The sequence below is a fragment of the Dipodomys merriami genome, unplaced genomic scaffold (genome assembly GCF_024711535.1).
Source record: "Dipodomys merriami isolate MVZ:Mamm:240054 unplaced genomic scaffold, mDipMer1.0.p SCAF_19, whole genome shotgun sequence".
Lineage (NCBI taxonomy): Eukaryota > Metazoa > Chordata > Mammalia > Rodentia > Heteromyidae > Dipodomys > Dipodomys merriami.
Window position 1 is genome coordinate 6,570,966 of NW_027203270.1, and position 22,341 is coordinate 6,593,306.

The 22,341-nt window shown below is 38.7% G+C and overlaps 1 protein-coding gene across 6 annotated transcripts in view; it reads left to right on the plus strand.

Moving 5' to 3' along the window:
• Positions 1–22,341, plus strand: part of Usp32 (ubiquitin specific peptidase 32) — a 165,703-nt gene that overhangs the window by 52,036 nt on the left and 91,326 nt on the right. For all 6 annotated transcript variants that reach the window (XM_070027100.1, XM_070027096.1, XM_070027097.1 and 3 more), the window contains 3 exons: positions 4,383–4,488; positions 10,347–10,465; positions 13,878–14,037. In XM_070027100.1, coding sequence (XP_069883201.1) covers positions 4,383–4,488; positions 10,347–10,465; positions 13,878–14,037 — 385 coding nt within the window. The remainder of the gene's footprint in view (positions 1–4,382; positions 4,489–10,346; positions 10,466–13,877; positions 14,038–22,341) is intronic.

Below are 22,341 nucleotides of genomic sequence, written 5' to 3' on the forward strand. Positions count from 1 at the left end.
AAAAGATAGAGACCCTATCTGGAAAAAAAAAAAAAAGCAAACTAAAAGTGTCTTGTGGATGAGATCAGAAGCTAAGTATAAAATTCATTGATATAGATGTTATATGCATAGTTTGAAGGCAATTTTATACAGTATTTTTTGTGCACTGTGTTTTGACTGTTACCTGACAAGTGTGGAATTTTCTCTTTGAGGTATCATGTCAACCATCAAAATGTTCAGAATTTTTAATTAGGGCTGCTCGACCAGTACTGCACTAGAATTGATGTACCATTTAATGGCATATTAAACATGTATGTCTAGAATACAAAATTGTACTCCATTTCTTCTCTTCCATACTGTATTTATTGCTATCATATGTTTTACATATTCTATAAACACATGCTACATTTCTGTTGTCACTCTAAAGTAACAATGTGGCCAGTTACATTTTAGGGCAATTAAATATAAGAAAAATAAGCTGGTTGCCATGGCTCATTCCTATAATACTGCCTACTTAGAAGGCTGATATCAGTAGGATTGTGGTTTGAGGCCAGCTCAAACAAAAAGTTTCTGCCACTTTGAGCCACAGTGCCACGTCTGGTTTTCTGGTGGATAATAGGAAATAAGAATATCACGGCCAACGGGCGCCAGTGGCTCATGCCTGTAATCCTAGCTACTCAGGAGGCTGAGATCTGAGGATGGAGGTTCAAAGCCAGCCTGGGCAGGAAAGTCTATGAGAGTCTTGTCTCCAGTAACTGGAAGTGGCACTGTGGCTCAAGTGGTGGAGCGCTTGCCTTGAGCTGAAGAGCTCAGGGACAGCGCCCAGGCCTAGAGTTCAAGCCCACGACCAACAACAAACAACAACAACAACAACAAAAACCCCAAAAAACATGTCTGAGGATCACAACTTCAAACTATGATCCTTAGATCTCAGCCTCCTGAGTAGCTAGGATTACAGGCGTGAGCCACCAATGCCTGGCAATATCCCCATCTTAACTAATAAAAAGCTGGCTATAGTGGCAAGTGCTTGTCATCCCAGCTGCATGGGAAGTCTAAATAGGATGATTGCAGCCTACTAGCCTAAGCAAAAAGTGAGATCTTCTGGAAAAATAATGAAAGCAAAAGGGGCTGCTGGAGGTGTGGCTAACTAATAGAACTCCTTAGCAAGCACAGACCCTGAGTTCAAATCCCAGTACTTAAAAAAAAAAGAATAATTGTATACTTTGCTATCTTCATGCCTTTTCCAATTCTCTTATTTATGGAGGCACTTCTACCTCTGTGTCATTATATTTCTTTCATCCTGTAATGATATCTTTGTTCCCTTAAAAAGTTCACTTTTTTTTCTTTTTGAAAGTTACTTTTACCAAATGGAGAGACCTCAGTTAAGTTTTTATTGTTTAGTACTTTAAGTGTATCCTTTTATTGACTTGGGGCTTAATGTAGCTTTTGTGAGAAATTTGCTGCAAATCTATTTCTTTCTTGCTGCCGTAAAGATTTTCTTCTCACCTTTGGTTTTTGAGTAGTTCCAGTATGATTTGTCTAGTTGTATTTGTCCAGGTGTCAAGGAAGCTCCCGTTCTCTAAGCTTCTTCATAACTTGTTTTCATAAAAGTTTTGGAAAAATTCCTAATACTTTTTCTTCTACCCTATTTTCTCATGTTCTTACAAGATTTCAATTGCAGGAAGTGGCGCTGTAGCTCAAGTGGTAGAGCGCTCGCCTTGAGCTGAAAGAGCTGAGGGACAGCGCCCAGGCCCAGAGTTCAAGCCCCACGACCGACAAAAAAAAAAAAAAAAAGATTTCAATTGCATGTATGTCACTTTTTCTTTTTAAGCACTAGGGATTTAACCTAGCTCCTCACACATGGTAACCAGGGGCTCTACTGCTTGAGTGATGCCTGCAGCCCACATGTATGTTGAATTATTAGTATGTTCCACAGTTCTTGGGTGTTTTTTTCCTTTTTTTGTCCTGTACATCCTTTGTTCCCTGCATATTTTTTACATTTTTTTTTTTTTTTTTTACATTTTGGATGTCTTAGTTAGACTCCATTCTGTTTGCTATGGAGCCATTTTAAAACTCTATTGCGCCGGGTGCTGGTGGCTCACGCCTGTAATCCTAGCTACTCAGGAGGCTGAGATCTAAGGATCACGGTTCAAAGCCAGCCCGGGCAGGAGAGACTGTGAGACTCCTATCTCCAATAACCCACCAGAAAACCGGAAGTGGCGCTGTAGCTCAAGTGGTAGAGCGCTTGCCTTGAGCTGAAGAGCTGAGGGACAGCGCCCAGGCCCAGAGTTCAAGCCCCACGACCGACCAAAAAAAAACAAAAACTCTATTGCTATGTTTTTCTTTTGTCTCTGACAATATTGTGAGATATTTTCCCCTTGCTGCTTTCTGTAATCTAGATTTGTTGTTGAAGGATAAGTGTTTTGCATAGCACAGAAGAGATTGAGCTGAAGTATTTTTCGAATGGGGAGTCGAGTCAATCTGGTCTGCATTTGAACTGTGTTGTGGTCTTGCTGCTATGGTTACCCTCTTTGTAACAACCTCAGGCTTCAAATTCCAATTTACAGTTCCTTTTTTTTTTTTTTTTTTTGGAGAGTTATAGAATGGAAGCTCTTTGCTAAATAAAAGTTCTAAAATCTGTCTGCTCTTAACTTTCTTTTTTTTTGGGGGGGGGGGTTCCAGTCATGGGGCCTGAACTCTGGGCCTGGGTGCTGTCCCTCAGCTCTTCAGCTCAAGGCTAGCATTCTACTACTTGAGCCACAGCGCCACTCCCAGCTTTTTTCTTTTTGCTTATGTGGTGCTGAGGAATCGAACCCAGGGCCTCATGCATGCAAGGCAAGCGTTCTACCACTGAACCACCTTCCCAACCCCTGCTCTTGACTTTGCAACATCTGACTGGTACTAATCTCAGAGAGGGCCTCTGACCACACACATACTCACATACTTCTCCACCAACTATATTCAATTACACTGACTTTTCTTTTTTTTGGGGGGGGGCGGGGTCCGGTTGTGGGGCCTGAACTTGGTCGGCCTGGGCGCTATCCCTCAGCTCTTCAGCTCAAGGCTAGTGGCTCTACCACTTGAGCCACAGCGCCACTTCCGGCTTTTTTCTTTTTGCTTATGTGGTGCTAAGGAATTGAACCCAGGGCCACTGGCATGCAAGGCAAGTGCTCTACCACTGAGCCACCTTCCCAACCCCCTACACTGACTTTTCTTGAATTCTTTTTTTTTTTGGTCCGGTCGTGGGGTTTGAACTCTGGGCCTGGGCGCTATCCCTCAACTCTTCAGCTCAAGGTTAGCGCTCTACCACTTGAGCCACAGCGCCACTTCTGGTTTTCTAGTGGTTTATTGGAGATAAGAGTCTCATGGACTTTCTTCCTGCCCAGGCTGGCTTTGAACCATGATCCTCAGATCTCAGCCTCCTGAGTAGCTAGGATTACAGGCATGAGCCACTGGCGCCAGGCTTTGAATTCTTGATCATCCTATATTTATAAGTTGAGTGCCATGGAAAGTACACCTGTCATTCTGGTATTTGAGAAGAAGGGACAGAAAGATCACCACTTAGAGTCCAGTCTTGACTATAATGCTAGACCCTGTCACAAACAAACAAAAACTGCAAAGAAGATATTTGCAACTCAAAGAATTCAACAAAGAATTGTTGAATGAGTAAATGAAATTATAATGATTGCTGATATTGTTTTTATGTATAGTGATATTATGTGCAGTTATTGTTTTTCTAATTATTTTAATACCCTGAGAGTATAAAAGAAATGTCTTATGGCTTCTTTATATCTCTGAACATTCAATTAGAGAATTTCTTTACAGCCAAAATAAGATATGTAAGTTTTTACTGAGGTTCAGTTCCATAATTGCATAGAATTCTTATCACATTATAATAGCTATTGAGTAAAGACCTTTATACTTTTGGACTTTGGTAAGTACTCTAAAGAAAAGGACTAAACAGGGCTGGGAAGGTGGCTTAGTGGTAGATTGCTTGCCTAGCATGCATGAAGCCCTGGGTTTGATTTCTTAGTATCACATAAACAGGAAAAGCCAGAAGTGGTGCTGTGGCTCAAGTGGTAGAGTGCTAGCCTGGAGCAAAAGAAGCTCAGGGACAGCGCCCAGGCCCTTAGTTCAAGCCCCAGGACTGGCAAAAAAAAAAAAACAAAAAAACACTCAGATGTGTCAACCTGTAATATATTAATGTTAAAACCGATGAATATTCTATTCATGGCTGAGTGTACCAGCAAGATGCAAAAGAGCCATAAGAGGGAGAAACTTAAACATTATTTCATAAAACTTACCAGAGCTGTGTCTGGAGATAGAAATAAGATTTGTTAACGGTAATATGTATTTCAGATTTCTTAGCATTTTCTAAAGTTGGTTTCATCATTTTTTTCTAGGTGATTTATTGTTCTTTTGGTGGAACACCCAAAGGGCTACATTTCAATAACTTAATAGTTGGACTAGTCCTCCTTACAAGAGGCAGAGATGAAGAAAAAGCAAAATGTAAGTATTTTTATTATCTCAAGATGACAGTAGTATTATTTGTTTGCAAAATAATTTGATTTCAAAAATCTGTTGATAGACAAAATATTTGAATTAGTATTTTTCCAAAGAAAATATTTGATAGAAAGGCTGGGGTATGGTGGCATCTGCCTGTAATTCAAGCCACTTCACAGGTGATATTTGGGAAAATTAAGGTTTGAGGGAAGCCTAGGTTAAAAAGTTAGCCTAAAGACCCAATCTCAACAATCAAACTGGGCATGGTGGAGCAGATATGTAATTCCTATTTATGTGGGTGGTATAGGTAGAAACTACCTCTAAAAAAACAACGAAAATAAAAAAGGGTTGGAGGTATGGCTTAAGTAGTAGAGTGCCTTCCAAGAATGTACAGGCCCTGAGTTCAAACCACAGTACCATCAAGGGGGAAAAAAAAAGAAGAAAAAGAAGACATTCAAGTGAATGTCTTAAAAAGCGAATACTTAAAAAAAAAAAAAAAAAAGATCAACATGCTTGAATAAGCTGATCCCACATGGATTCTCTTTAGAAACATTTGTTGAATGATTGATATGAGTCATATTAGACCACATATTACTATTTTGCTATAGGAAGACTTAGTTTTCAGAAACACATTATGGAGAAATGTAAACTGAAATTATTATGGCTTGCTATATCATAACCACTAAATTAAAAAGTTAATAACAAGTGTTGACAAAGCATGTATAAAAATGACAGCCCTTGCTCGGTGCCAGTGGCTCATACCTGTAATCCTAGCTATTCAGGAGGTTGAGATCTGAGGATTGTGGTTTGAAGCCGGCTCAAGCAAAAAAGTCCCCGTGAAACTCTTATCTTCAATTAACCACTCAAAACCCAGAAGTGGCACTGTGGCTCAAGTGGTAAAGTGCTAGCCTTGAGCACAAAGAGGCTCAGGCACAGCACCCAGCAACTGACAGACAAAAAAATAAAATGTAAAAAGTAAATGACAGCCCTCATATATTGCTGATGGGTATGTAAAACAATGCAGCTACTATTTCACACTTCAGCAATATGGCATTTACTCAAACTATTAAATATGTAGTTACCATATTTAACTCATATATACTCTTAAGTATATACCCAAGATAAAGTGATACATAGAGAATTTTTTTAAATGGCAGAATAGAAATAGAAATATCCCTCATTCCATTAATGGACAAATAAAATTTTTATTTTATTTTATTTTTTTGCCAGTCTTGGGTTTTGAACTTAGGTCCTAGGCTCTGTCTCTGAGCCTCTGTCTGCTCAAGACTAGTGTTCTATCACTAGAGCTACAGTACCACTTCTGGCCTTTTCTGATTATGTGATACTAAGGAATCGCACCCAGGGCTTCATTCATGCTTGACAAGTACTCTACCACTAAGCTACCTTCCCAGTCCAATAAATAAAATATACAATGGACTATTGCTCTACAAAAAAAGGAATAAAGTGTTGATTCATACTGCCACATGGTAGTACCACATGGTGATACCACATGCTACCACCTTCAAAACATTTTGCTGGGCAATTGCTACTAGTCAGAGTAGGTCTATCCAAATTATATGAAAATTTTGGATTAGACAGTTAATGCCATAATATAACAGATTACTGACTGCCAGAGACTGGGGGACAGAAAAATTCCATTAATGACATTAGTGACTGCTAATGTAAATATAAAGATTTGTTTCTGGATTGATGAAAATGTGCAAGAACTGATAATGGTTATTACATACTCTTAAGAACACTAAACATCACTAAGTTGTACACTTAGTGTGTGTGTGTCTGCACGCATGCATGCACCTATCTATGTGTCTATCTGTGTGTGCTGGTCCTCAGGTTTGAATTCAGGGTCTGGGTGCTGTCCCTAAGCTTTTTGCTCAAGGCTAGGTATGCTCTATCACATGTGGTACAGCTCCATTTCTGGCCTTTTGGTGTTTAGACTTTCCTGCCTGGACTGGCTTTGAACCATGATTCTCAGATCTCAGTCTCCTGAGTAGGATTACTGGTGTGAGCCACTGGTGCTCAAGCTAAGTTGCACACTTTTAAAATACTAATTTTTTGGAATACAAATTATATTTCAGCAAAGCTTTTATTCTTTTAAGGTCTGATGGCATACATACTCTATATATAGTCTATTCTTTCCATATGTCACAAAAAAACCCCAAAGTTCACGTAATGTTCGTAGAGCAAAAGGTTGTTATTTTTTTTGGGGGGGGGGGGTTTGGTCAGTCGTGGGGCTTGAACTCTAGGCTTGGGCGCTGTCCCTGTGCTCTTCAGCTCTTCAGCTCAAGGCGAGCGCTCTACCTCTTGAGCCACAGTGCCACTCCGGTTTTCTAGTGGTTTATTGGAGGTAAGAGTCTCACAGACTTTCCTGCCCGGGCTGGCTTTGAACCACAATCCTCAGCTCTCAGCCTCCTGCATAGCTAGGATTATAGGCATGAGCCACCAGCGCCCGGCAAGGTTGTTATTTTTAATGGTTTTACTTTTAACTTCAGAAATTAATTTTGTTAGGTGAATTATCTATACTCAGAAGAAGTTGAGACTTTGTGTTCATTTAAATTGCATCATTCCATTCCATATTTATTTTATTTTAGTTTAGTTTGTTGTTGGGACACTGTCCCTGAGTTTATTTGCTGAAGACTGGCATTTGTCACTTGAGCCATAGCTCCACTTTGGGATTTTTGGTGGTTAATTGGAGATGAGTCTCATGGACTTTCTTGCTCAGGCTGGCTTCAAACTGTGATCTTCAGATCTCAGCTTCCTATATATCTAGGATTACTGGCTTGAGCCACTGGCGCTGAACTCCCTACTCATTTTTGAGACCAGATTTTAGTATGTAGTCCAGTCCAGCCTGAATCTGGAGATTTTTCACCTTCAGCCTCTCATGTGCTGAAGTTACAGGTGTGAGTACTGGCTTTATCTGTTATCTTTAAATCCTACTAAACAGAGAAATGTTATCAATTATTCCCTAAATATTTGGGGGAAGATAATTTTATCTGCATTTATTAGGGTATGGATTTATTTTAAAAATTAACTCCATTTAATTATAATAACTTCTGTGCTCTCATTCTTTTCTTTGAGTACTCCAAAGACACATCTGTTCCTACTTAAGGTACTAAAAATATGACAAATTTCACTGAAGAATTCTCTGGGGAAGTCTAGGAAACTGTTTATATTACACAAAACATATTATCTTGCTCCAAAATTTCTTAGATTTTATTGTTGGCCACCGGATGATGAATTATACTCTTTCCTACTTCCTTTTCTAACTTGCCTGCTATGGTCTGAATGTTTGTGTCTTCCCCAAATTCAGTGTTGAAATCTAAAATCCAAGGTAATGATTAAGATATTAAGCCTTTGAGAAGTGATTAGGTCACTGGGGGCTAATCATAAGTGCCTCTTGAATGAGATTAAGTGTCCTTATAAAGAAAAAACCTTAGACTTTTTACAGACTCTGCTCTGCAAGGATAGATGATTCTATAAATTAGGAAGTTGTTCCTCACCAGACTTGAAATTTGCTGGTTCTTGATTATCCCACCCTCTACAACTATAAGGGAGAACTTTGTGCTGTTTATAAGCCATCTAGTTTGTGATATTTTGTTATGAAAACCTAGCTTGACATGCCTTTGGATTGCTTGTTCTAAATCATGTAGAATTTTCTCCTTCATCCCTAATTCTAGACAGTTTTCCTTAATTTTGTTTTTAAAAAGTCTTATTGAGGAATAATTGACATATAATAAAATATACTTATATAAAATGTACATTTGTTATTATTATTTTGTTTGGGTTTCCCTGAGATAGGGTCTTGTTATGTAGCCTAGGCTGGCCTTGATCCCTCTGCCTCTGGAGTACTCAAATTTCGGGCATGCACCAGCCACCTTGCCTGGGCTTAATTTTATTTTGACACCTACACTATTTACCATAATTAAGATGGTGAACATAAGTATCCCTACTCCTATACATATTTAAACTGTCAACAAGCTACACCCCCACTTATCTCTGTGTGTGTGTTTTCTGGTATTGGGGCTCCAACTCAGGGCCTCAAGCTTGCTCTGCTTGCTTATTAACATGGTTGTCACTCTACCAATTTGAACCACACAACCAGCCAGCCTGGCTTTTGCTAGTTAATTGAAGATAAGAATCTCATACATTGGTCTGCCCCAGATGGCTTCAAACCACAATCTTCAGATCTCAGCCTTCTGAATAACTAGTATCACAGGCATGAGCCACTAGTACCCAGTTTAACAATAACAAGATTTCAATTGCACATACATTATGTACTTCCACACAGCTTATTATTTTTCTTCTGTTTTATTCTTTCATCCCCTTCCCTCCCCTCTCCTCTCATTTACTTTCCTTTTCCTTCCTCTTCTCCTTCCTTTTCCTTCTTTCCTTTATTCCGCCAATCCTGGAGCTTGAACACAGGGCCTGGGCCCTGTCCCTGAACTTTTTTGCTCAAGGTTATCACTTGAGCCACAGCCTTACTTCCGGCTGTGTTTTGGTAGTTAATTGGAGATAAGAGTCTTGAGGGGTTTCCTTTTTGAACCTTGATCCTCAGATCTCAGCCTCCTAAGTAGCTACTATGAGTCACTGGCATCTGGGCATTATTTCTTAATATTGTGTCATCTTTGTCTCAGCTCTGAGTCCCCCCTCCCCCACCCCCCCCCCTGGTTCTGGGGCTTGAATTCAGGGCCTGGGCACTATCCCTGAGCTTTTCTTTGCTCAAGGCTAGTAGTACTCTGCCACTTGAGCCACAGTGCCACTTCTGGCTTTTTCTATTTATGTGGTAATGAGGAATCAAATCCAGGGCTTCATGAATTGTAAGCAAGCACTCCACCACTAAGCCACATTCCCAGCCTCTTGGGTCTGAAATTTTAAAACTTTCTGTTGTTATTGTTGTTGTTGTTGTTACTGGCTATGGGTCTTGAATTCAGGACCTGGGCTCTGTCCTTAAACTTTTTTGCTCAAGGGTAATGTTCTACAACTTGAGCTACAATGCTATTTCCTCAATTTTTTTATTACACACTAAGATATTTATTTCAAATAACTAATTAATGTAAAAGGAGGTTCATGTATGTTCTTTGTGCCACTATTACTAATTTTTTTCTTTGCAATACAAGATCTGGGTATTTTAAAAAGAAAATACTGTGACTAATGTGAAGCTCTTTTGGTATCCCTTCATAGTGCCATTTCTGCCCTTCTCTTATTTTTACCATCTTGAATTTGGAGGTCTTCCATTCCTTTTGAATGTTCTTCTGAATTTATAATATGTTTGTGTATCTTTCAATTTATCTTTCATTGCTATGACAGTTTTAAACTTTTTTTGGAGATAAAGTCTGTAGCTTAGGCTGGAGTTCTTACTGCCTCAACTTCCCAAGTTCTGGGGTTGCAGCCATGCCCCTGCAGTTTTTGTCTCATAAATAGTATTTAAGTGAACATATGGTACTGTGTGTACAGGAGTCACAGATTTTCCCAGATTGGAAGTGGAATTGTCTGGAAGTAGTTTCTGGCATCCCGCTTTATCTTTTCTAGATTTTGCCAAATGATTCTCCAGAGTGCTGTCATTTATTTATACTTTAGTTACCATTGTTTATGAGATTCTGCTGCTTAGTCTTTGATAACACATGTAATATCATATGTAAAAATTTTTTTTTTACAAATTTGATTGGAAAAAAATCACATTGTTTTTAAAATTTGTGTCGTTGGGTTATTTTAAAGATGAAGTTATGTTTATAAACTATTTTGCTCTTAAAATTATTTAGTTATTAGTACTCTTTCTGTTTCCCTGCTTTACTAGGGCATATTTGATCCATGTTAAGAGTAATTTATTTAATTTTTCTTTCTTGTAGACATTTTTAGTCTTTTTTCAAGTGAATCCGGGAGCTATGTTGTACGGGAAGAAATGGAAAGAATGCTTCATGTGGTGGATGGTAAAGTCCCAGATACACTCAAAAAGTGTTTCTCAGAGGTATATTTAAAGATTCACATTTCATCCGCTTTATATTGACTAAGTTTTAACTGTTTGTTTGTTTGAGAGACAGTCACTAAATGTGGTATGAGCAAACCAATTAGTCTGTTTCATGACAGAATTTTTTAAAGATAATCAGAGTATCCTAATTCTGCTATGTGATAGGTATGCTGGTAAAGTTAGGCAAAATGAATTTTTTTTTAAGAAATAGAAACAAAGTATAAAGAATTGGCTAGTTATTCCAAAGTTACTTTCCTTGTAAGACCAAGGCTTAGTGACAGAAGAGTAGAAAACTAACTCACTGGTCAGGTCCTTTCAGGTTATCTTTTTGTAAGGATTAAAGCAGAAAGAGTTTCATTACCAATTCAAACTGACCACTTTAGGATATTTGGTTAGTTCTTTCCCATGATTTCTCTGAAGGTCAAATTTTGGTTCAATACTGGGATTTATTTTTTGTCTAGTCTTAGTTTTAGGAACAAAGACTTTGAAAGAGTAGACTAAAGAATTGTGAGGCCAGGGATTGGGAGGTGCCTGTAAATGGTTATTTGAATTATTATGTATCTGTGTTTGGATTAGAAAAAAGCCAAATAGTATTGTGAAGACTTGGTGTGTAGCTCACTGGTCAGAGCACTTTTAGCTATAGATTTCTAGGCTCTTGATTTAATTACTAGTACCACTAAGAGAAAAAGAATCCAATGAAATGAATGGACAAATTTAAAAAATAAAGCTAGGAACGTGGCTTAGTGGTAGAGTGTTTGCCTCACATGCATGAAGCCCTGGATTCAATTCCTCAGTACCATATAATCAGAAAAGGCCAGGAGAGGCACTAGTTCAAGTGGAAGAGTGCTAGCCTTGAGCAAAAGAAGCTCAGGAACAGTGCCAGTCCCTGAATTCAAGCCCCAGGACTGGCAAAAAAAAAAAAATTATGTTTACTATCTCCAATTTTTGAGTATTGTGTCTGATAATTACATCTAGACCCTTGATATCCAAATCTTTATAATCATTCACTTGCCCTAAAATAATTTTATTCATGTCTTTCACAACAATGCATTCTGTTATTTAAAAACATTTTTTTTGGCTAGTTCTGGGCCTCAAACTCAGGGCCTTAGCACTGTCCCTGAGCTGCTTTTTTGCTCAAGGCTAGCACTCTACCACCTGAGCCACAGAGCATCTGGCTTACTCTGTTTATGAGGTACTGAGGAATAAAACCTAGGACTTCATGCATGCTATGCAAGTACTCTACCACTAAGCGACATTCCTAGCCCCTATTTTTCATTTAAAAAAAAAAAAAAAAAACTATAGCTGGGCTCTGGTAGCTCAGGCCTATAATCTTAGCAGCTCACGTGGCTGATATCTGAGGATCATAGTTCAAAGCCAGCCTGGGTAGGAAAGTCTGTGAGACTCTTTATCTTCACTTAACCACCAGAAAACCAGAAGTGGAACTATGGTTCAAAGTGGTAGAGTGGGAACTTTGAGCAAAAGAGCTCAGGGACAGTGCCCAGGCGCAAGTTCATGTCCCACAACTGACCAAGAAAAAAAAAAAAAGCACTTTAGTCAAAAGGTAGATACCTAGAACACAGACTTGTGTCATGAGTCAGCTTTTTCTATTTTTTTTTATTACTAGTCTTTTTCTTTCTTTCTTTCTTTTTTTTTTTTTTTTTGAGGGGGGGTCCGGTCATGGGGCCTGAACTCTGGGCCTGGGCGCTGTCTCTCAGCTCTTCAGCTCAAGGCTAGCACTCTACCACTTGAGCCACAGCGCCACTTCCGGCTTTTTTCTTATGTGGTGCTGAGGAATCGAACCCAGGGCCTCAATCATTCAAGGCAAATGCTCTACCACTGAGCCACCTTCCCAGCCTTATTACTAGTCTTAACAGATGGAATTTGTTTAAATAATTGGTATAAGACATATATATTACACTTTTTTCTTACTGAGGTGTTTTATTATTGTTATTGATTTTTAAAATGTGAATTTCTAGATTGGTGCCAGAAGCTCACGCCTGTAATCCTAGCTACTGAGGAGACTGAGATCTGAGGATCACAGTTCTAAGCCAGCTTGGGCAAGAAAGTCTGAAAGACTCTTTTTTTTTTTTTTTTTTTTTGGGTCCAGTCGTGGGGCCTGAACTCTGGGCCTGAGTGCTGTCCCTCAGCTCTTCAGCTCAAGGCTAGCACTCTACTACTTGAGCCACAGTGCCACTTCTGGCGTTTTGCTTTTTGCTTATGTGGTGCTGAGGAATCGAACCCAGGGCCTCAGGCATGCAAGGCAAGCACTCTACCACTGAGCCAACTTCCCAGCCCTGAAAGACTCTTATTTCCAGTTAACTGCCAAAAAAGCTGGCTATAGAATGATGGTTCAAGTGGTAGAACGCTAACCTTGGGCAAAGAAATTTTTGTCATATTTCTGTCTGCTGTTTATTTTATTTTATTTTATTTTATTTTTTTGTCAGTTGTGGGGCTTGAACTTTGGGCCTGGGCACAGCCCCTTAACTCTTCAGCTCAAGGTGAGTGCTCTACCACTTGAACCACAGCGCCACTTCTGGTTTTCTGGTAGTTTATGGGAAATAAGAGTCTCATGGACTTTCCTGCCAGATCTCAGCCTCCTGAGTAGCTAGGATTATAGGCATGAGCCATTGCCACCCAGTTTGTCTTCTGTTCTTTAAAGATTTATCACTTTCTTTTTGTACTGTTTCATTCGTTTACATGCTTTCTGGGATACTATAGGAAGGTTGTTTTGTTTTGCTGGTTCTGAGACTTGAACTCAGGGTCTGTGCACTGTCCCTGAGTCTCTTTGTGCTCAAGGCTAGAGCTCTATCACTTGAGCCACAGCACCCATTTCTCTAGGAAGGTTTTTTTTTCTTTTTTCTTTTCTTTTCTTTTTTTTTATTGTAAAGATACTATACAGTGGTTACAGTTACATGAGTAAGGTAATGAGTACACTTCTTATTGAGCATTGTTACCCCCTCCATTGTTTTCCCCCTACCTTCTCTAGGAAGGTTTTTGAATAGTTATTTTTAACAGTGTTTTAATTCCTAATAGATTTGATGAAAATATAATAATGTAGATAGATTATGAAGTACTAAAGAAGAAGGATAGGGTAAATGAAAAATTAGATTTATTGAATTTGTAAAAATAGAACTTATTGATTATAGAATATATCTTAGCAAATAAACTATAGCTAATTATTAGCCTCGGACTGCTTTAATCAGTTGATAAAATAGTTTATATGTAGCACATAGATTTTATGCAGAGTTCTGAAATATAATTAGATTTGAAGTTTTATTTCTAAATACACGTTATTTAGATTATCCTTCCTTTTTGGATAGTAGAAAGATAAATGCCAACTAATTGCAAATTTTAATTTGTACAAGTTCTAAATACCCTAAAGTTTGACTGATTTTTAAAATTTTTATTTTAGGGTGAAAAGGTAAACTATGAAAAATTTAGAAATTGGCTTCTTATAAACAAAGATGCTTTTACCTTCTCTCGTTGGCTACTGTCTGGAGGTGTGTATGTTACCCTAACTGATGATAGTGATACTCCTACTTTCTACCAAACTCTGGCTGGTGTCACACATTGTAAGTAATGGAATTTCATTATTTTCTGTTTACCTTTTAATATAATTAGCAATAATCTGATAAAATCAGGATAATACAAAGACATTTAAAAAAAAAACAAAGACAAAATTTTTGATCAATGCTTTTTCTCTTCCATGGTATAATCAAATGAAATGCTGGAACATGGAAAATAGCTCTCTGTAATTGGTCTTTTTTTTTTTTTTTCCCAGTTGTGGGGCTAGCATTCTACCCCTTGAGCCACAGCCCTACTTCCAGCTTTTTTGAGTAGTTTCTTGGAGAAAAGAGTTTCACCAAGACTTTTCTGCCTGGGCTGGCTTTGAACTGTGATCCTCAGATCTCAATAGCTAGGATTATAGGCATGAGCCTCTGTGCCCGGCTTCTGCAAATATTCTTTGAGCTGTATTTGTTTCCAGTGATGCTTCAACAATCTACCCCAATTCATAAGATAAAATTAAGAGAAATGTACTCTCTCTCTCTCTCTCACGGTTTCAACAGCTGAAATAAGATATTAACTAGACTTTGTTTGTTCTTCCAAAAGAAGAATCCATCCATACCTCTTATAGTTTTTGTGACCTCAAGCATTCCTCAGCTTGTGGCAGTATAATTCCATTTTCTTCTTCTGTCTTTGTATGTCCTCTGTGTATATTTGTGTGCCCTTCCTTCTTATGAAGATATCAATCATTGAATTTAGGGCCCAGCCTAAATCCAGGATTTGACTTCCAGTTTCTAAACTCATTATGTCTACAAATACCCAATTTCCAAGTAAGGTCTCATTCTAAGGATCCAGGTAATCATGAGTTTTTGGGAGTCACTGTTAAATCCACTATGAAATACTAAACCATTATTGTTCTTTCCTGTGGTTACATTCCTTATCTAGTCAATCCTCTTTAGGTATTCTTCATATACATCTTTTTTTTTTTTGGGGGGGGGTTCGGTCGTGGGGCCTGAACTCTGGGCCTGTGCGCTGTCCCTCAGCTCTTCAGCTCAAGGCTAGCGCTCTACCACTTGAGCCATAGCGCCACTTCTGGCTTTTTTCTTTTTTGCTTATGTGGTGCTGAGGAATCAAACCCAGGGCCTCGAGCATGCAAGGCAAGTGCTCTACCACTGAGCCACCTTCCCAGCCCTTCATGTACATCTTTGAATAACAAGACTTCCAGGACTTTTCATGTGTGTGTTTCCAGAAAACCCTGTGTCTATTCCTTCATAGTACATTTTATACCAAGTTAAAATAACGAATTTTCTTTGCTTTCTTTTTCTTTTGCCAGTCCTGAGGCTTAAACTCAGGGCCTGGGCACTGTCTCTGAGCTTCTTTTTGCTCAAGGCTAGCACTTTACCACTTGAGCCACAGTGCCACTTCTGGCCTTTTCTGTTTATGTGGTACTGAGGAATTGAACCCAGGGCTTCATGCATGCTAGGCAAGCACTCTACCACTAAGCCACATTCTCAGCCCTTTCTTTTTCTTTTTATGCTTATGTTAGTTAATAAAGAGAAGGTAAAGTCCACTAAGAAGAGCATGCAGTGGGACCTGGAAACCAGTTTTTACTATAATTCTTTATTTTTATTTTTTTGCCTGTTGGGGGCTTGACCTCTGGGCCTGGGTGCTGTCCCTGAGTCATTTTGTTCAAGGCTGGCACTCTACTACTTGAGCCACAGAGCCACTTCTTTTTCTTCTCCACCTCCCATTTTGTTTCCCCCGCCCCCTATGATTAATTGGTGATAAGAGTCTCACGGACTCTCCTGCCCTGGCTGGCTTCAAACCACAATCCTCAGATCTCAGCCTTTTGAGTAGCTAGGATTACAAGTGTGAGCCTTGGGCATCTGGCCACTCTGATTTATTTTTGACAATAGCTTTTTTACTTTTAACTGCCCCCCCCAAAAAAAAAAAGCAACCCACCATGCATAGTGGAAGGTTTCAGTTTCTTACATAGCGATTAAGTACTATACTGGTACTATACTCTGTATCTCATCTAATCTCAGTGCTTTTTTTTTTTTTTTTTGGTCAGTCGTGGGTTTTGAACTCTGGGTTTGGGCGCTGTCCCTCAGCTCTTCAGCTTAAGGCAAATGCTTTACCGCTTGAGCTACAGCGCCACTTCCTTGCTATCCTTTTTATACAAATGAGGAAACCAAAGCTGAAAGAAGTTAAAGAAACTTTGTCAAGATCAAATGGCTAAAAGGTGGAAAAATTGGGATGTTTAAACCACAAAATGTATATTTATAACTTTAGGATTCAGAGACCGTTTAATCATAGTGCCTTTATTCTTTAATCTTTTTTTTCTTTAATCTTTTATGAGTAGTTTCTCGTTCCAAGTAATGGTGAAGATATGGTATATGTGATTACAGTGAACTGTCAACTTCACAGTGACTTAGACTTCCTTGAAGATTCCCTTTTTCCTCCTTGGGGGACTTAGAAATGAGTTTTTTCCTGTTTCTCTTTAACATTGAATTTTATTTGATCTAAACATGATAGTTGAATTTTACCTGTTTGCCAACAATGAAATTGCCATTCTATGAATTATTTAGCTTAATAGTAATCATATTCGTCTATGAATTCAGATACATTTGGAAGAAAATATGTGTGCCTCTGACACTTCTACTAAATACCTTTTCAAGTATACTAAAAGGAGATTTTGGAGTTTTTACAAAATATATTTTAAGAATGAAGTTCTTTAAACTCAATGATTTCTTGAGTGGTAAAATGTAAATTCTGGAGTAGTTATGTTTTGTTTTTGATGACTTTTAGGGCACTATAACTCATGAATATTTTCTTTTTTTTTTTTTTTTGTTGGTGGTGGGGCTTGAACTCTGGGCCTGGGCGCTGTCCCTCAGCTCTTCAGCTCAAGGCAAGCGCTCTACCACTTGAGCCACAATGCCACTTCTATTTTCTGAGATGTTTATTGGAGATAAGAGTCTCATGTTCTTTCCTGCCCTGGCTGGCTTTGAACCATGATCCTCAGATCTCAGCCTCCTGAATACCTAGGATTACAGGCATGAGCCACTGGCGCCTGGCATGAATATTTTCTTTTTCATATTTAACTTAAGAAATTTGTATTACCCTGCTTTATCATTTATCTTAATAAAAAATAAATATATTATGCTTCCTTTCCACAGTTTACAATGTTAAAGCCTTCTGTCATTAGGGAGAAAAAGCATTTCAGAGATTCTTAGACCATAAACCTCCTAGTGAATCTGTGTCTCCTCCTTCATTATCCTCTTATCTGTTAGTAGTAATGTAAGGCTTATAGCCATTTTAAGTAGATCTCCGAAGGTCATTGTGTCTGAGAACAGATTGTTTCCTCAAAAATGTTAAAAGAACTGTGCTACCATATGAAAATACTTGAATATTATTCCTGGATTTTTTTTGTGAGGACCTATTTCTGGCATTAAAGATCTATTTCTGCAACTGGATCCTTCTGTGAGGTGAGACTTGATTAGAATGGCCTGTAAGGGAGGCCAGATAATTATTTAGAATGTTAGGAATGTGGCATGCTGGTTTATGGCCCAGAAAAAGTCGTATCTATGAGTGTGGTGATAATTTAGTCTTATTTAGCAAATAGAGTATGAGTTTTTTTTTTTTATTCATTTTCCAACTGCAAACTAGAGCTTCCTCTAATTTCAAAGTGAAGATAATATTAGGTAAATTTCTTCTTTCTGGCAATTGAGCTGCCAAGTCTTATAAAATGTTTGGTAATAATAAAATAGTATATGTAAATTTGCTTTAACTTACTTTTCACAAATGATTGATTATATTTAGAAAATGAACAGACCACATAAAATAGCAGTAGCTTTAACTGGCCATGAACAATCTGATCATTTTTTCCCTAAATATGTTCTATTTCTCTTTTCCCATTTATATTTCAACAAAGAAGTTATGTTTTTAAGGAGATTAGTAAATATAGTTTTTAAAGTAAAAAACAAAACAGTTAATGTAATGTTTGCATGTTCTAATTTAATGTTATTATGTAAATATTATTGAACATCTTTTATATGCACAATACTTGGTAGTATAGAAATGTTAAGTATGAGTCTGGTGCTAGTGGCTCACACTTTCAATCCTAGCTATCCTGGAGGTTAAGATCTGAAGATTGTCGAAGTCAGCCCCAGCAGAAAAGTCTATGAGACTTCAGTTAATCAGCAAGAAGCTGTTCCTCAAGTAGAAAAGCATTACCCTTGAGCTAAAAAGCTCAGAGATGACATCCAGGCCCTGAGTTCGAGCCCTAAGACTGCTGTGAAAGAAAAAGAAAAAAAAAAAAAAAGAAAGAAATACTAAGTATGAAAGAAACATTTTTTTCATCATAGTTTCTTTTTTTTTGGGGGGGGGGTCTGGTCTTGGGGCCTGAACTCTGGGCCTGGGTGCTGTCCCTCAGCTCTTCAGCTCAAGGTCAACACTCTACCACTTGAGCCACAGTGCCACTTCCGGCTTTTTTCTTTATGTGGTGCTGAGGAATCGAACCCAGGGCCTCAGGCATGCAAGGCAAGTGCTCTACTTCTGAGCCACCTTCCCAGCCCCAATAATAGTTTCTTTCATCAAGATTGCTTGCTTTCCTTCTGTTTCAGGTCAGGTTTTTTTTTTTTTTTTATATGCTAATTCATTACTTGGAAGGAAGTTTAAAGCTTTGTGTGTGTGTGTGTGTTTTTGTACACAGTAGTGGGGCTTGAACTCATGGTCTCCCACTCTTGCTTAGCCTTTGCTAAGTTTGAGAAAGCTAATGTTTCTAGAAAAAGAAAAGGTGTTTTTTTTCTATATTCTATTTTTCCTTCTATTTTTCTTAGAGTAAGCAGATTTCTTACGTGGGAATAAGGGAAAGTAATCTTATTTCAGTTTATATATGGAACTTCTACAGTAGTTTGACAGTTGCTAATTTTTTGGCTTGTACTCAGGGGCTGGGTGCTGTCCCTGAGCCTTTTTGCTCAAGGCTACTACTATAACACTTTGAGCCACAGTTCCACTTCCAGATTTCAGGAGGTTTATTGAAGATAAAAGTCTAATGGACTTTCTACCCATGCTGGCTTTGAACCACAATCCTCAGATTTCAGGCTTCTGAGTAGCTAGGATTATAGGTGTGAGTCATCTGGTCTGTTGCTAAAATTTAAAAATACTCCAGAGCTGGGAAGGTGGCTCAGTGGTAAAGTGCTTGCCTTGCATGCCTGAGGCCCTGGGTTCGATTCCTCAGTACCACATAAGCAGAAAAAGCCAGAAGTGGTGCTGTGGCCCAAGTGGTAGAGTGCTAGCCTTGAGCTGAAGAGCTGAAGGACAGCACCCAGGCCCAGAGTTCAAGCCCCATGACCAACAAAAAAGAAAAAGAAAAAAGTTAAAAATACTCTAAAATAATTACAGATCTATGTGGGTTTTTTTTCTGTCATGGAGCTTGAACTCTAGGCCTTGGTGCTGTAGCTAAGATTATAGTGTGTAAGCCACCAGTGCCTGGCTTATATCGATATTTAAAGTAGACATTTCTAATTTTTCAAAAATGAAAGCAAGATTTTTAGTTAGAAATTTTGTATACTTAGAAAATTAGTTTTCATTCTGAAGTTATCGGACATTTGTAAATGTCTTATTAGGAGATTAGTTATTTGGTTAACAAAGCTATATGCACAGTATATATTTCTGTTTTTTGTTTGTTTGTTTTTGTTTTTTGCCTTGAACTCAAGGCTGGGCACTGTCCCTGAGCTTCTTTTGCTCAAGGCTAGCACTCTATCACTTGAGCCACAGTGCCACTTCTGGTTTTCTGGTGGTTAATTGGAGATAAGGGTCTTGTGAACTTTCCTGCCCAGGCTGGCTTTGAACCATGATCCTCAGATCTCAGCCTCCTGAATAGCTAGGATTACAGGTGTGAGCCACCGATGCCCAGCCCCAGGTCTTTTTGTATGAAAGTTTTTCTGTCATGGATTAGTAGTTCACTCTATAATCCTAGCTACTCAGGAGCCTGAGATCTAAGGATTTCATTGAGAATCACCTGGGGTATAGACAAATCCTATTAACTCGCAAATCCAATTAACTAGCAAAATGTGGGAGCTGGAGGCATAATTCAAGTGGTAGACTGTGGGCCTTGATCAACAAAGCCCAGCAAGATTAAAAAGCCTTAAGTTCAAACCACAGCAGGAGCAAAAAAAAAAAAAAAAAGGTTAAAAAATTTGTATTATAATATTTCTTTCTTTCTTTTTTCTTTTTCTTTTCTTTTCTTTCTTTCTTTCTTTCTTTTTTTTTGGGGTCCGGTCGTGGGGCCTGAACTCTGGGCCTGGGCGCTGTCCCTCAGCTCTTCAGCTCAAGGCTAGCGCTCTACCACTTGAGCCACAGCGCCACTTCTGGCTTTTTTCTTTTTGCTTATGTGGTGCTGAGGAATCGAACCCAGGGCCTCAGGCATGCAAGGCAAGCGCTCTACCACTGAGCCACCTTCCCAGCCCTCTTTTTTTCTTTTTTTAAAATTTTTGCTAGTCCTGGGGCTTGAACTCCAAGCCTGACCACTGTCCCTGAGCTTCTTTTGCTCAAGGCTAGCACTCTGCCACTTGAGCCACAGCACAACTTCTAGCTTTTTTTTTTTTTTTTTTTTGGTCAGTCTTGGGCCTTGAACTCTGGACCTGGGCACTGTCCCTACACTCTTCAGCTCAAGTTGAGCGCTCCACCACTTGAGCCACAGCACTACTTCCAGTTTTCTGGTGGTTAACTGGAGATAAGAGTCTCATGAACTTTCCTGCCCAGGCTAGCTTTGAACCATGATCCTCAGATCTCAACCTCCTGAGTAGCTACCAGCGCCTGGCATCTAGCATTTTTTTTTGTTTATGTGGTACTGACCAATCAAAACCAGAGCTAGGCAAGCACTTTACCACTAAGCCACATTCCCAGCCTCTTGGAAAAAATTTTTTTAAAGGAGCTTATTCTGTTGATTACTTAAATACATGAACCTGAATTTGTGCAATTTGAAAAATCATACATACTGTAGATTGCATAGTGAACACATTGGAAATCCTAGTCAGGTGACATATTAAATGGAAATACTGTGATTAATTATATACAACTATGCAGTAACGTTTTATTTTTCATTTTTCCTCTTGATTTACATTTTCAATGTTTTTCATGCAGCAAAATGTGTTACTACTTTAATTACTCATGTAAAGCAACAAGTAATACAAATGAAAAATTAAGCTACTATTAGTAGTAGTAACAGATTTTATTATTGGTTATTTTAGGATGATAGCATTAAATGTGATAACAGTTTTTTTTTTGTATATTTTCTAGATACTTAGTTTTAGATGTTTTTGTGTGTGTGCCAGTAGTAGGGCTTGAACTCATGGCCTTCCACTCTTGCTTAGCTTTTGCTAAGCCATACCTCTATTTCTGACTTTTGCTGGCTAATTGGAGATAAGAGTCTTGAGGATTTGTCTGACGGGCTGACTTCAAACCTTGATCCTCAGAGCTCAATCTACAAGTAGCTAGATTTACAGGCATGAACCACTGGTGCCCAGGTCAGTTTTAAATTTAATAATGACAAAATTTACTTATGAAATTAAAGCAAATTCACAAAGTAATTACAAGAAAATCAAAAGCTTTGGAACTTGCTGAATAATTTCCATTGCTTGTGTTTTGTTTTGTCTCTTTTTGTAATAATAAAGTGGCATTTCAAAAGATAGACTTTATTTATTTATTTATTTATTTTGTCAGTCATGGGGCTTGAACTCTGGGCTTGGGTGCTGTCCCTGTGCTCTTCAGCTCAAGGCTAGCACTCTACCACTTGAGCCACAGTGCCACTTCCCAGTTTTCTAGTTATTTATTGGAGATAAGAGTCTCATGGACTTTTCCTGCCCAGGCTGGCTTTGAACCATGATCCTCAGATCTCAGCCTCCTGAGTAGCTAGGATTACAGGAGTGAGCCACTGATGCCCGGCTTAGGTTTTATATTTTTTATATTCTTTTTTTTTTTTTGCCAGTCCTGGGGCTTGAACTCAGGGCCTGAGTGCTGTCCCTGAGCTGCTTTTGCTCAAGGCTAGCACTCTACCACTTGAGCACCACACTCCATTTCTAGCTTTTTCTGTTTATGTGGTACTGAGGAATCAAACACTAGGCTTCATACATGCTAGGCAAGCACTCTACCACTAAGCCATGTTCGTAGCCCTATATTCTTCTTTTGTATGTGTCAGTTCTGGGACTTGAACACAGGGCCTGCGTGCTGTCCCAGCGCTTCTTTTGCTCAAGACTAGTAGTATTCTACCACTTGAGCCCCAGCTCCACTTCCAGGTTTTTTGGTAGTTATTTTTAGTGGAGATGAGAGTCTCACAGACCTTTTTGACTGGACTGACTTCTAACCGCAGT